Raw genomic sequence first — 16,881 nt, 5'->3', positions numbered from 1 at the left:
TTAGGTACAATATGTCATTTAATTAAGCACCAATCAAAACTATTAATTCTAAGTTAAATGTGCTTTTAAAAATTCAGCCAACTTCTAAGATTTAAGTTTTCTGAACAAAATAATTTAAATATTCGGATTTTTTGTGTTTATAATGAATTTCTACTCATGAATTGTTTAATATTATATAACGAATAAATAATTTAAATTTTATTTCATCCTTATTATTATTTTGATAAAGTCAATCTAATTTATAGTCTATTTTACAATAGACTAACTTTGCGTCTAAGACTAACTTAGAAATGCCACATGAAAACAGTCTCTAAAGTCAAAACCAATTTACAAATATTTGGAACGTCCTAGAAGTTCCTGATCTGATGACGTAGTGTGTGCTGCGAGTAAATTAATGGCGGTGGTCTAATATGGCTGTTCATAATTTTTTACGAATATAATTGTTTGGTATATATTGGCGAACTAGTTATATTCTTAATTAAATATTGCGCTTCATATGGTCTACATTGTGTTGGTAAGAATAGAAACACAGTATTGATGTATTCCCTTCTGAAGACCATAAAATTGTGAAAATTTAGGTAGGCAATAAAAGTGTTTACACTGACATGATTATCCCCAAAGCACGTTTTTATTAGATAATTACCATTTTTGAATGTTAGAAAATGATAGTGCAAGGTTTTAACTAAAGCTTGTTTGTATGTTTTCAGCGGCTATCCCAGAAAAATGGAGTCTAGTATTACCCAAGGATATGAAAATGCGGGAAATGTTTCCGATGTAAATAAACAGATATCTTATGAAGAAAATACCGTAGCTTACGGCCAGGAGAATTTTTCTGTTGGATCCCAGATAGTATCCCAAGGATTTCATGTAGAAGGTAACTATTGCTTGACTAATTTTGTAACTTGCAACAGTGCTACTTTAATTCCTCAGTATTTACCATTTTTCAAACTTTATAAGCATACTAGTTTTATATACTTGGGTGCAGGAGTATTTTAATACAAAACAAGTATGAGGATTTCCAAATTACTCTAGTTTAAATTAGTAGTCTTAGTTTTGTATTGCTGTAATGTTTGGCAAAGAAAACTACAAAATGAAACTTGCATATGAAGATTTGCTGGAAATATAGTATTGTAAGGAATTCCCTAATTCTGTAAGCATAGAAGTTATTTACCCTTACGAGAAACAATTTTTTCACATACAACCATTATTAGTGCACATTGTCTAATTGGGCACAAACAGTGACCATATCAACTGCACATATAAAAATTGTGTTAAGTGAATATTTTTTAGTAAATATTTATAACCTAGACAAAATGATGATTTCAGTTAATGTATGTAACATCTACATACTACAAAATACTGACAGTCTTTATGAAAATAATTTTTTCAGGTGATCCCTATAATGCTTCACATGACTCTACAGTCTACAACCCAAATGAATCTATCCAGCAGATGGAATTTGATCAGCAAGATCAGAATCCTCCCCATGAGACATACTACACCTCACAAGAAACCCAGTTGCAAGAATCATGTATTCCAGAGCAGCCTTTGGTACAAGAGTCTGCTGTGGTGAACGCAAAGAAATCTGCTGAAATATCCAATAGTGAAATAACCAATGACATTATTACAGACAAAAATGAGAATAAAGAAGAAACAATTATTGATAATGAAACCAATAATGGTAATGTAAACAATGCTGAAACAAAGAATCAAGAAAACATAGAGAATGTAGTTGTGGAGGACAAAGATGTAGTTGAAACAGAAACAATAGTACAACAAAATATTGTTAATAATGAGGAGGAATCAGCTAGTTCAAAAGTTGAAGATTCAGTTAAGAGTGAAAAAATATCAGAACAATCTCCAAATGATTCTATGTCAGTTTCTGAAGATATTCTCAATCAGAGTTCTGTAACTAACATAACTGAAAGTGATACTGTAACAGATACTCCTGATAATAGTTTAGTAACTACTGAAGACCTTGGTGAAAATATTGCAAAGGTTAGTGTAGAAAATAAAGTTCTGGAAGAATCTGTAGAAAGTGAGAAGGGGATAACAGATATGTCTTTACAATTATCAGATAATAGTGTGAATCTAGAAACTGCAGAAGAATCTATTGATGATATTGTACCAGACACCACTGAGATAGACCTTCCTATAGAGGCTGATCTGATTGAGTTACAGAATTATGAAGTGGAGAACAATCAACAAGTACAAGTAGGTTTGAATATTACTATCATTATCATTACACACATAACATATTATATTCTTAGTGATACTATTCAGTCTAATGTAATATCAAGATTCTGAAACTACTTTCTTGTAGTATATCTAATTTAAATATTATGTTTATATGGGATTAGGCCACAATTATAGGTTATAATGAAAATCGTATTTTTAACTAACTAATGTTTGATGTATTTATTTATTTATTTATTTAACGGATATACCATTTTTACAGAAATATGACGTCAATCTTTACAAAGCTTATACAGTATACTCCCTCTATAACGAACACGGTTATTACGAGGTTTCGCTTATAACGAGATACATTAGATGTCCCGTGAAATTTCTATTGAATTATAACCGTCTATAGCGAGGCAAATTTGGTTATAACTAGAGAAAATAAGATCCAAAAACGTGTTTTTTACGTTTTTAGTCCGGTCGTGGCTATAAATAAATACCTTTTCAAACAGCCCCTCAATAAACTTAACTGCAGCCCGCAATAAACTTCTTTACAATGAATAAATACAACTGTTTCACATCTTTAGAAAATATATGATAGAATGATACTGGACCATTTAAAGCAGTTAAAAATAACAGAGTTCTTAAAATTGCAGAAGCAATAGTTTATGTTATCCTTGAAAATACGATTTATACATTATGTAGTTGGAAAAAAATACATATAAGTACAGCTTTTTTGTTTTAACGTATATCATTGATAATAAAAGTAAACAACTCTTTTATGTTTTAATATATTTCATTGACAATAAAAGTAAATAACTTTTTTTCAAAAACGCCATTCAAACAATATTTATTAGCATCTTATATTGCTCCGAATGGCTTCACTATAGGAAGTTAATGGTTTAGAAAACTACAGATTCATATGTATGCACAGTATTATGATTGTCTGATATAACGAGATCGGCTTATAACGAGGTAATTAGTCTGTCATTTCAGTTCTCGTTATAGAGGGAGTCTACTGTATATAGGTTGCGTTAATAAAAAACAAACCAAAATAAAAATCAAACAAAAATCAATTAAAGTAGTAGCTTAAGTTATTAAATATTGCTTAAAATCTCTCAAATGATTTCTTAAATGTTGCTGTAGATATTCTAAATAACTCTAAACTATTGCTGTGCTCATTGGCAGTTCGTAAAATTCTTGTAATGGGTTCATTTTGGCCATAATTCGTAGTGTGGAATGGAATGTTGAAAATCTCAGTGTTACGAGTTCTTCTAGTATTAACATTAAAATTTATTAAACTTAGTAACTGTGGATCTTGAACATATCCATTTATAATTTTAAAAAGGAAACATAAATCCGCTTGACATCTTCTATCATGTAGTGATGAGATATTTAGTATTGACAGTTATCGTTTAGTATTGATGTATCATTTTCCATTTCAAAATCGCTTTCAAGAAAGATTATTATATACATTCTGCAAAAAAATGTATAACCAAAGTTATTTGTTATTAAAAAAACTTAAAAGTAAAGACGTCTGGTGTATAATGGTATATTTTATTAATAAAAATTATTTAAAATTTATCCAAAAGAATTACAAATCTTCAAAATATTTTCAGTCCAGTTGGACCATCATCAGTGAAAAACCTTTAAAGTAGTTGCAACTAGCTAAGTAATTAGATGTGGAAACCTTTGTATTACATGAAAATCATGGGAAATTTTAATATTATAATGACACTAGGTTGAATATTATTTAACATGAAGGGAACCTACATCTTCCTGCTCAAAAGGAGGATGACTTTGTCCCACTATTACAACCAGCCAACTGGAGTACTCCAACCGGAGTATTAGTTCCAACAGGAGTATCAGATTACTGTATACTTATATCAACCAGTTATGAAGAGATGTCAAGTATTAACTCAATAAGGGTCCAAGTCCTGATGGTATTCCACCTATTATTCTGAAATGTAATGTTATAGTTTTGTACTATCATGTCCACTTCTAAATGTCTAGTGTTATGATCATGCACGTCTTGATGGGTCCCAAAGTGCCAAGTGCCCCCTGCTCCTCTTAACAAATAAGTATGTCATAGATATACAAGGAGGGCACAGTAAGAATTCCCAAAGTCCCATACGCCAATCTGCAATCATCCCTAAACTTAAGGCCTACAAGAACTCTTATAGCCTTATGTTGCAAACCAAACTTATGGCTTAATGCTTCCAGTCCAAGATTCCATATATCAGATGAGAGTGAAAAATGGCATAATAAGGAGTTTGTAAGACTTTATGTGAAACACCTTATGCTAGATTTCTGAACACATATAACAGATAGGTTTTTACACAGATAGTCAATATGTTGACCCCATTGAAGCTTGGTATTCAGGTGTACCCCAAGGAACTTCAGACCTGTCACATCTGCATTTTCAGTCTGGGTATCCCTAACAGCAAAATAGCCCTTTTGGTCTTTGCTTTATTAAGCAGGAGCCTGTTAACAGTGCAGACCTGCAACCTCCAAGGGAGTCTCGAAGTGTGTCAGTGTTGAAGGAGACTGGGGTGTCATCAGTAAAGATTGTATATGTAGCATTTGATTCAATGCTTGTAAGGCCATTAATATATGTATATATATATATATATATATATATATATATATATATATATATATATATATATACAGTAGACTCCCTCTATAACGAGAACTGAAATGGCACACAAATTACCTCGTTATAAGCCGATCTCGTTATATCAAACAACAGTAATACTGAGCATACATATGAATATGTAGTTTTCTAAAACATTAACTTCCTCTAGTGAAGCCAATCGGAGCAATATAAGATGCTAAATATTGTTTGAATGGTGTTTTTGAAAAAAAGTTCATTAAAATAAAAAATCTGTATTCTGTAAATCTGTATAAAGCGTACTTTCAAGGATAACATAAACTATTGCTTCTGCAATAGAAAGAAGTCTGTCATTTTTGACTGCTTTAAATTCTCCAGTATCATTCTGTCTATAATACCTATTTTCTAAAGATGTGAAACAGTTGTATGCTTCTTAATTTCCGTTTTGTCTTTGAATAAAGTTTCTTATAACGTTTACAGCACTTTCCACATGTTGTCTATTAGCACCTTCTTATTATTAGGTGCGAATGGTCAACCCCATACAATGACACTTGTGAATCATAAATTGTAAATTTCCGAACAAGTTTATTGCGGGCAGCAGTTAAAAAGGGTATTTATATATAGCCACTGCCGGGCCAAAAACGTAAAAAAACACATTTTTTGATCTTATTTTCTCTCGTTATAACCAAAATTGTCTCGCTATAGAAGGTTATAGTTCAATAGAAATTTCACGAGACATCTAATGTACCTTGTTATAAGCGAAATCTCGTAATAACTGTGTTCGTTATATAGGGAGTATACTATATATGTATATATATATATATATATATATATATATATATATATATATATATATATATATATTAGAAATAATATTTATCCCAGGACTGAACCCTGGTAACACCAATATTAACAACACTCTCCTCCTACAACACCTCAGATACCCTCACAGATTGTACCCTATTCTCGATGTATGATTGGATCAACTAGACACTGTATGTGGACAGAAGTTGTACATCTGTAGTTTTTTCAAAGTCATAGCCTTTTCTACTATTTTATAGACTACTGGGAGCTAGACAACAGACCTAATATTACAAAAGTATTTGGGAAATTAGCAGCTACTTACTTAAGATCAACATTAGGTTTGACAGTGATGGAGGAACAGTTTGGGTTTTCAAACAAAGATTGGCAGATTTGAATTTAATTACATTTGTTGAGTATCTTTCAGATACTTTAGATCAGGCTAGTGAAGTACATACAGATTTTTCCAAGGCATTCAAAAGGCTTAATCACAAAATTTTTAAATAAGTTAAAAACTGCGGGGGTTTAGGGAACATTGTAAACCAAGTAAATAATTTTGTTTCTAAAAAAAAATTCCAATATACCAACAATAGGAAAGTAATGTTAGGTCGAAAACATCACCTACGATCTTATACACAAAACACAAATCTACTATTGCTCAATTTATGTTACTACAGTCTTTACATAAACATATAATACAAAATACACAAAACAGTCAGAATTTAATGTTCCTATAGTAAAAACACCACCCTTAGATTTTTGAGAAATGCACATGCTGTTTGCCTACAAGATCGAGGGCAAGCATGTCTATTTTGAAATGACATAACTAATAACAAATAACTTTGTTATACATTTTTTCCAGGATTTGTATAATAATCTTTTTTGAAAAATATTTCTGGAGTGGAAATTGAAATGTCAAACATTAGTTACTTAAAAATGTGATTTTCATTACAAACAATAATTGTGGCTTAATCCCATATAAATATAATATCTAATAAAATATGTATTACTTTTCTGTTTTTCTCCTTTTTCTGTAATAATACCAACAATTTTCTTCCCTATTTGTTTTATTTTTTCTTGTTGCTTGCTACATTTACTTCAGTGGTCTTATAATTTCCATATTTTTAAGTGCCTCCATAATCCTCACTGCCTTTTTTCCAGGAATTTCTTATATTTATTTTGTATTTTCTTTGTGTATTTATTTTTGTCTCTTTTTAGTAATATATATTCCTTCAAATGTAGTTTATTTCAATAGCATGATTTAGCTTACCCTTTGATTGCTAGCTATGTTTATACTTTGTTTCAAGGTAAGAAAATAACATTGTGCTTATGGAGATCAGTGTTGCCAAAACTCTCAGGCACATGTTGCTATTAGATTGTCGATATATGATTCATTCTAATCAGAGCTGTATTCAGCACTGTGTAGTTGTAGTTAATTAATTTCACTAATAAAACGATATATGTATAGTTGAATACAAAATAATGCATTATAAATACTTGTTTCTTTAATTGACAGATATAGGTGTGTAATTATTATAGGTCTAATAAAAATAGTTAAGTTTTACTATTGTTTAACATTACATATTAACACTTTAGATAAGATGTAACTAAAAAAAAAACAAGTGCAGCTTTAATTTCATTTTCATGTAAGTAATAACAATTAAATACATAAAAATTTTTCCTTGTATACTGGGTGAATCACCACTACAGAAATGGAAGATTACGGCGAAAAAGTAATAGAATTAAAAAATTTTTAAATTATTAGTTTGTAAGTTGATAAAAGCTACATTTTAAAATTATTTTGAAATATGCATGGTGTCCCAATAAATTTCGGCGTATCAAAGTCATATTTTATCTTCTTATTCTTCTTCCCCTTTATAAGCAATCCTACTTGTTCATTGGCGGATTGATACCTCTATGGAAGGTTGTCACTCCATCTTTTCCGTGGTCGACCGATACTTCTACCGATTAATGATTTATCTTTTGCTATTTTGACCACATATATATATATATATATATATATATATATATATATACATATATATATATATATATATATATATATATATATATATATATATATATATATATATATATATTATATGAAATTTTTCGCACTATTACCTTATTTTCACTTTTGCTGGACTATTATTTACAGACTTTTCGGACTTGGCACTTTGTGTCCGCTGATTTACACACTATCACATAATTTACTCACTGCATATTAACATCATCCTCATCTTCTCTATCATCGCTATCGCCTCATATTCATTACTTTGACTGTCAACCGTCACATTTATTGTCAATAACCCAAAATTTTTGCTCTTTCTTAATAGCAATTTACAATAGTTTTTCCAGTTTTCCACTGTTACACACTATCACCAAATGCATTTCTTATTAATTGTTCCATAGCGGCAGTCTTCAGCTCTGTGTTGTGTGAGGCAATATGACTTTTGACTTGACTCCATACCATTTCAATTGGATTTAACTCAATGGTATGAAGGTAGTCTCAGAATGGCTACATTTTTCTCTTTGCATATCTCGTCGATTTTATATTTTATGTATTTTTCTTTGTATGTGTTTACGACTTAAATGAGCTCTGATTTTAAATAATCTTCTTAGATAATAGGAGAAAGATATCTTTCTCCATCAACCATGTCTTAATTTGATCTATATTGAAGGCTTCTGTCGGAATCACTTCTCTCCATGAATGGTACAAAGTGTTGTCCATCACCACAACAGTTTTCTCTGGAAGATTAGGAAGCAGCTTTTCCTTAAACCATTGTTCAATTATAGGACCATCCACCTCATCATGATAGTCCGCTGAGTTTTTTTTAGCTTTTAGCTTTAACCAAAAAACCAAAAAAGCAGCTACAAAGTCCAATTCACTACCGGCACGCACTATAACAAATCGGGGGCCTCGTTGTGTCGGCTGTCTTATGCCTGTTGACAACCACTTAACAAACACATCCCTGGTTGAAGTCACTGAAAGTTCCTTCCGTTCTTTGAAAACACTATGTCCTACATTCACCCAAGTTTCATCCAAATAAACGACGGTGTATCCTTGAGAACGAAATTTTTTCATCACGCAAATACTGATGCCTCCATTTTAGAATATTGGGCCGTTCAATCACGGTTGACTGTACTCCTCGTTTGCAAAAAACAAAGTTCATTTCATGGATTATTTTCGGCATTGTTGTGCGTGACATGTTTGCTAAATCTTTGTCTTTTTTAACCAGTGCAAAAACTTTGTTCAATTTTGGCGGTAAATTAAAAAAAAAAGAACTATGCACGATGGCACGTAGCCGCATATGAACTACTGCATCGTAAGTGAACTTTCTGCTGTTCACTCTACTTTTGGTACGGTTTCTTGTTTTTTTTTATCGGCCTTAGTCCTCCTTCCGCAGCTTCTTTGCGTATTTTAGAAATAGTACTAAAACTTACTCCTGTCATAGCACTTACTTTATCAGTTAAACTTCTAACATTTTCACCACTTCTTAAATTTAGATGATAATTAAATACATTTGAAACAATTTGTTTTGCACGGATGTCCAAGATATTCCCTTGGCTTAATTTTTGAATTTCCATTTTCAATTAACATTTAACTGTAAAGTCAGAATAATTACTAAAGAATTACAAAGCCTTATTATCATTATGTAGTCAGAGAACGACATAAAATCGCTGACATACGCACACCATATTATTTTAAATTGCAATTATTATAGTAATTAGATATATGCATTCCAACGGATAGCTGAACAACAGCGCTACACAAAGCGGTCCGTTTAATTGCTTATCTTTAATAGACGGCAAAATGCATGATTTAGCTAAGCAATATTTTCTACTGATTTCCATGATTCATGCATATGGTATTCTCACTGAAAAACAAATAAACTTTCGGTACTGTAATTAAAATAATATAAAATAAAATTATCTTTTGTAAATACTATTTATTTAATTAAAATCATTTTCCCTACTTTTCATCTCTTGTTTCGAATGAGCACTTTTGGTCAATTACGTTAAAAAACATTAATTTTAATTTATGTCTGTGGAAATGAAAATACAAATAATACAACCCTGAATCTTGCTTGTGTTCGTCGTGGCATCGCCGCGCTTCTATCGTCCATAAGAAATACATGGCCCTATCTCCACAATGTTTTTTCTGAACATGGAACGCTCTATAGCAACCAACAATTACATTACAGCAGATCTGTATATTTCCGAATTTATTTATATTTTTAACTATTTTTTTTTTCTACCTAGGATCAGTATATATTTACAGAAGAATCTATTTCTGCACCATCTATTTCTTCAGAAGGAATTCCAGCAAGCCAGACAGAAGATGGGACAACTACAAATTCAGATAAACCTATTAAACAAAGGAAGTTTCGTAAACCTGTACATGACTTACCTATGCATTTGATAGGGCATGATATAAGTAGACCAGTTGAGGTTGTCCCAAATGGAAGGTCTTTACCAAAACCTAGGCTTGGTGTTAAGGTTGGTGAACATTACTTTTTTAATGCAATATATTAAGTTTCTTATTTTTTTTCGATCTGAAGCTAAGGTTCTTTGTTGTATGTTACATTTTTATTTTTGAAAATCATCAATATATCAATTTTTTGCATTCTACACATTTAGTTCCTTTTCTGTTACTCCGTATTGACACAATCATCTGTATGATATACATGTCCATGAGATCATCATTTCCTCATAAAAATCTGGTTGATTTTTCTTTAAAGGTTCCATATCTCAACTTGACTAGTCAGATAGTATCCAAGGCTGAGCTGGAAGAAGAGATTCTTGAAAGATCCAGACAAAAAGAGGCCAATTCAATAAAGACCAGAAATAAGTTTGCTAGAAGTTTGACTCAAAGATTGGCAAATAAGATAGCACCAGAAAAGGTAGGTTGTTGCAGTAGAGCTTTTTGTTTCTGTTGTCAGAAAGTTAATGGTGAAGGAATGTAGGTGAAAATGTTATGCTTTGTTAGAAACAACTTTGCTAGATTCTTTTCTGTAATCGATTGTTATAAAATAGAAGTCTCTAATAAGTATATAGTATATTTAAGATTTCTGCATATCTACCTTTGGAATAATACAAACTATGCAAATTATTATCTCTTGTGTACATAGAGACATTTTACACTTTTATGTATCCAGTACATATTAATTACATTGTTAGACCTACTTTTCTATGTCCTATTACAAATTTCTTAATCGTAATTATCGTAAGATAACAAGCTTACAATACTATATGTATATATAGCTTTAACATGCCTTTTAGGCCTATTTGTGGATGGATAATTTCCATTGTTTTCTGTTCTTAGCTGTCAGCTTCCAATCTCTGATTTGCATCTTTCTGACATTCTCCATCACTACATATCTCCATTTCTTTCTTTGTCGTCTTCCTTACTTTTTTTTACACTCAGGTACTCTCCAATCAATATTCTTGACTTATCCATTACCTTGCATTCTCTCTAGATGTCTGAGCCATTCTAATCTACTACCGGACCTATTTATCTCACTAACCCTTATAATTTTTTTTAGAACTAGATTGAATATCAAGGTAGTCAACCTGCCTCCTGGGCAAACACCTTTTTTCACTTCGAACTTGTCTGAGACCGTATCATTGTATTTCACAGTACAATTGTTTTTTCTATTGTCATTTTTACCAAACTTACTATTTTTTCTGGTACTTGGAATTCTTTTAGCGTTTCTATTAATTTGTTTCTGTCTATTGTATCGTAAGCTGCCTTGTAATCCATGAAAAGTACTTGTGCTGAAATATTGTATTCATAGCAATTGATCAGGATTTAACATAAACATTTGATCATTTGTTGATCTTCCCTTGCGAAGTAATCCCTGGTATTCTTCTAGATTCTTCTCCGCTTATGTTTTGGAGATGGTCCATGTTTCTGACTTATATGTCAGCACTGGTAGGATGAGTGTTCTATATATTGTTAGTTTGGTTTTTGGCTTAAATTAATGTTTTTTAGCTGCTTATTTAATCCAAAATAACATTTTTTCGCTATCAGTCCCCCTTGTTTTACTTCTTTAGATGTGTCATTATCGCTTGTTTTGAGAAAACCCAGATCTTATTCTTGATGTGCCTATCCAGTACGAATGTTGGCGATCATCATGGCAATATTTATCTTATCTGCAGCAGCGCGGAAAAGCTGCACAGATGTTGTATTGAGCCAAATTCTGAGGTTCTTTAACTAAGCTGTTCTTCTTCCTGGACCTCGTTTTCCAAATATTTTTCCTTGCAGGATGGCTTGAAGGAGAGCATATCTAGATTCATTTCGCATAATATGGCCGAAGAATTGTAATTTTCGAGATTTGATGGTGGTCAGTACCTCTTGGTTCTTATTCATTATTCTGAGAACCTCCTCATTTGTGACTCGGTCAGTCCACGGGATCTTAAGTGTTCTCCAATATAGCTACATCTCAGATACTTCCAGTTTTCTGCACATTCGTTCAAGGTCCACGATTCAACACCATAAAAACGGACAGAGAAGACGTAGCATCGCAGCATTCTTACTTTTGTATCAAGACAGAGGTTGTGACTCTTGAAGAAGGCCCCCAGCCGATTGAAGGTCGATCTAGCTTTTCTGATGCGTGCTCTAATCTCCTGGTTGTTGGTACATTCTTCATTTATTATGGTGCCGAGGTAGTTGTAAGCGTCACTCTTTCTACAGGGGATTGGTTGACATAGAGTTGACCTTCTGTTGCTTTCTTGCTAATTATCATAAGCTTTGTCTTCTTACGTTTATATTGAGTCCATATTGTTGACTGTAATACGTGATTTTGTTAATAAGAACTTGTAGGTCTCTTCTAAGTTGTCCGCAAATACTATGGTGTCATTGAAATCATGGGAGTAGCAGAAATGAGTTGGCCAGATTCTGAAGAAATACAAAGAGAAGATCACGAGGTATATTACTCGGGAAAAAGTGATGGAAAAAACCTGAACGGTCAACAATTTATGGATTTAGGGAAGAATCTACCTTAATTTCTCATCTAAAAAAGTTGGAAAGGCTACAGTACTTATATCTTCAATGCATATTAGATGTTATAGTGATGCCTTTACTGATAAACCAGAAATTATTTCTTATTATAATGAGAATAAGGGAGGTGTAGATCCTTAGATGAGAAATGCTCCAAAAGCACCTCAAGCCGTCGAATCCGCAAATAACCATTAATATTTTTTTTCCGTGTATTGGACATTCATAAAAGTGTTTTTGCTTTGGAGTTGGCTATGCAGTTAGTGCAAGATCACATGAAAAGACGAATGATAATGACGAACATTCCACGCCAATTAGACAAATGTTTTTATTTTATAAAAACGCAAGATTTGCAGTTTATGTCTGAGTAGAAAGCGTAGGATGACAAAATACCTGTGTTTGCGTTGTAAAAATCCTGTTTATTTGGGATGTACCAAACCACTATGTAAAAATTGCATATAAATGTGGTAAAGTTTGACTGATGTTGGAAACAAACTTTTTTGATCGATTTTTATTTTACCTAGTTTTTTGTTTAGTGTGCAGTTTGAACATTTATCCTAGCAATGCACTTTTTTTCATGTGGTTTTTTATACATATTTGTTTTATTTACTTTACAAAACTATACTTTTTCACAAATATTTGTCAGGATTTCAGTTTTATTTTAATATTTTTTTTCTTAACCCAAATAACGCCCAAATCTAATACGTTTATTTTTATATAAATATATCAGCGTGGGTATGTTAGTAACATTTATTTTAATAAAAAAATTATTTTTGTGTGTTGTTTTGCATTCTTGGAAACAGTAGTTTAGGACACTACGCCGGACCAATTACGCTACTGCTACAGTACCAGATCAGTTAAGGGTTAAATGTAGGTAGAAATGTGGTTAACTACGTTATGAACGTTGTGATTTTTCAGTGGGATCTTAGACTAAATGTAAGAAGCTCCCACTACTAGAAACAGTATTTCTGTTTTCTCACATTGCCTCTCACATTTTTCTGTTTTCAATATTTGACATTTTTAGGATTATATTTGATATTTTCACCAAACTGATTAATACTATTGATTTTTTTAATATAAAAAACACTTCACACAAAAAATTAAAATTTTACTGCACGCTGCTCATTCTGTCATTACACTCTACAGTAATAGTGTTGATACACTGGATGGATACAGACAAGTATTTCAGTCATTGTATAACACTCAAAAATTTAGGGCGTTAGCCATAACAGGACTACTTGGTTGAAATGATTGTGAGGTGGTTATTTAACTTTTTATCATTTTCCACGGTAATTTATATTTGTGGGTTAATTGTGTAATACAGTAAACTTCCTTTAATCCAGCACGTTCTAGACTTAGGCATGCTGGATTATCAAATATTCCGGATTGTAGAATGAATTCCAGAAAAATGGGCGTAAGTGAAAATTAAACAAAATAGAGACTTTAAAACTATAATAGTCTTCAGATTTTTAGATTATCATGTCTTTAAAATTATTGTTAACATAATACATTAAGATAAGAAACCCAGAAATTATATGACACATATATTAAGTAATATATTACACATTCTTTCCTCCAATTGCCGAGTCCATAATAAATTTAACAATCCAATAATTACTGGTGACTCACGCTCTTATCTCATAGTTGCATATTTTGCAATACAGTAATGTTCTGATGAGCTGTTCTGTAAAGCGTGAATGTATTGATTTTGGTTAAAGGTGCATTTTCATTTTTGGCCTTGACACCCCAAAGTCGTGCTTAAGTTAAAAATGTTAAACCCTAATGTTTATTAGAGTTTTTGCAATTTTTTTTATACATAATTAAGATATTTTGTTAGGCCGTTTTATTAACTTTAGACATAACTCAATAAATATTGTCTTCTTTTTTTCCATACATCTAGAATGCATCAGGGAAAAAGCCTAAAGAAGAACCAGTACAGGATGAGCAGTCAGAGAATGAAGACGATCCTCTATCTCCAAAAGATGAACCAAATCAAGTACCTGCTGTGGATGATTCAAAAATAGAAAATGATGACGATTTGCTAGCTATTCTAGAGGGTGATGGGGATGGAGACGATATTCCAGTGGCCCCAAAAGAAAGTCAAGAGAGTCAAGTAAGGAATTTAAATTATTATTGATATTTCTTATATGATTTTCTAGATAATTAAGGCTCTTTTAACTTTTATTTTAATATGAAGTATTTATTTTTCACTCCTTATTCATACTATTTTGTCCAACAATCTATTACCGTCATGTAAAAAACTGCAACTGTGAGTTTTCATGAGATCAAATTTAGTAGATGTAATATGTACTAAAAACTTTGAAAACTTAGATGAAAATCTGAGAAACCATAGGGATAATAAGGTTTTAATTTTTTAGATGTTAGAATTTAATTACATTTTAAAGAAACACCGGTTCCACACAGAACATTTTTGTTTCAATGTTTACATTATGAACTTTTATTTCATGTAATTTTTATTTGGCTACATAGGTATATAATATTATATACATGGTGCGCCAAACCTCTGGTTTTCTTTGATTACGGCTAAACTGTGGAGTGTACAAAAAATGTTGCAAATAAAACTGACGTACATCAAAGAAATATACGATTTAAAATTATTTTCGATTATATAGGGTCAGTCAGAACAACAGAAGAAACCAAAGTTGTGTTTTTTTTTAATGGAACACCTTGTATGTTAAAGCAGTTTTGAATGTATTTTTTAAAAACATGAAGAGTTTATATAAGGTTGTATAGGCCTTAATTTATTAATTTTCGAAATATTTATTTTTCTTGGGAAAAACGGTAATACATATTTAAAGGACCGTGGATTCGGTTTCCAATGTAATAAAAATGTAAATGATTTTAGTGTCATGTTATTTTTAAATAATTTTATATACAATATACAGTCATACAATATATAGTGTGATCACTTTTTTCAAATACATAATTTTCTCATTTTTTTAATGGAACACCCTGTATATTATTTTGTATAAAGGTTGTCTGCCTGGCATGTATTTCCTTCGCTATCTTTTCACACACCACGTTAATCTTTAGCTTTTTTTTGTCTTCTGGTTATCAACCAGCACTTCTTCGTTTGCTTTCAATTTTGCTGTTTGTTCTCACAAATTATCTGTACTTGTCCCTTGCACACCTATGGCGAACTCCTTTCTTGTCTCTTTTTTGTATTGATTTTAATATCCATCCGTCAATATGTTCGCATTAGGATGTATTGGGAAACCCACGATATTACCGATATATTGGTATCGGTATTAGATGCTTTCTTAGTTTCAGGCAGTGGCGGCTGGTGTGGTAAAATTTTGGGTAGGCCAAGCCAGCAAATTACATATAGCTATGTGTAATCATTGACGGATCCAGAGGGAGGGTTCACTGGGTCATGACCTTCCCCAAACTAATTTTTTAATGATTTCTCTGTTCATTTTAACTTCTGCGTTGTATCTAATTTTTGCGATTTTTGATTTTTCATCTAGCAAATCGCGAACAGAAAACGCCATCTTCTGTACATCCCTAAAGGACAGGAAATTACTTAAATGTTCCTTGCAACTGGAATGTTTTTTTTTTAAGGAGGCAGACATATTTTTTAAATCAAAGTATCCTTCACAGTTCTATACACATTTCTTATTAGAAAATAACAAACACGGCCAACAATATAGTCTGTTTTTCGTAATACTTCCAGACAACCATTTGTAGACATCATACCAAGAGCAATTAAAAGTACGCACCTTTTCCCATCTTTTTGGTCAATACGCAATGTTGGAGTAGACCTTTCATTCATAATAATTTTTTTTCTATCAATTTCAGTTCTTCTAGATAATGGCGATTCCAATAGTGAAATAACAATGTCCAAACACTCACTATCAACATTACTATTACTGCAACCTGGTAAAGCGTCATAAAAACTCATTTTTATGTATTAGTTATAAAACAACCTCACGAATTTTACGAATTTTTTAAAATTTATTTGGGCAACCGTGCACTTGTTTGCAATTTTGTTGTTTGTTTAAAAATATGTTATTAACAATTATAGATTGTTACATATTTTTTTATCATAATTTAAAAGAAAATTTATATTACAATTCGATAATTACGTTACAAATGACAACGATGGTCGTCGTAGGCCCGATCGTCTGGTGCCTAAACAGCAAGCATAAACACGACAATATAAATCGTTGTCCGGCAAGCTGCTTACTTCAAACGCTTTTTGTACAGGGATCTTATGTGAGCTGGGTCGGCCAGTTCCGATCGGGCCTAATACGATTCGATGCTT

At 31.7% G+C, this 16,881-nt stretch overlaps 1 protein-coding gene across 2 annotated transcripts in view; it reads left to right on the top strand.

Annotated features, from left to right (window-relative positions):
- Positions 1-361: 361 nt before the first annotated feature.
- LOC140448581 (uncharacterized) overlaps positions 362-16,881 on the top strand; it is a 39,916-nt gene continuing 23,396 nt past the window's right edge. The window contains exons 1-6 of one of the 2 annotated variants that reach the window (XM_072541667.1): positions 363-578; positions 708-874; positions 1,391-2,214; positions 9,860-10,096; positions 10,339-10,500; positions 14,497-14,709. In XM_072541667.1, the coding sequence (XP_072397768.1) occupies positions 724-874; positions 1,391-2,214; positions 9,860-10,096; positions 10,339-10,500; positions 14,497-14,709 (1,587 nt within the window). In that variant the 5' untranslated portion in view covers positions 363-578; positions 708-723. Of the gene's footprint in view, positions 579-707; positions 875-1,390; positions 2,215-9,859; positions 10,097-10,338; positions 10,501-14,496; positions 14,710-16,881 lie in introns of both variants that reach the window. The other variant, XM_072541674.1, reaches the window with a different exon arrangement.

Source organism: Diabrotica undecimpunctata, chromosome 1 (genome assembly GCF_040954645.1).
Source record: "Diabrotica undecimpunctata isolate CICGRU chromosome 1, icDiaUnde3, whole genome shotgun sequence".
Lineage (NCBI taxonomy): Eukaryota > Metazoa > Arthropoda > Insecta > Coleoptera > Chrysomelidae > Diabrotica > Diabrotica undecimpunctata.
Note: the sequence above shows the minus strand (reverse complement) of the source record. Positions and strands in the feature narration are given on the sequence as shown.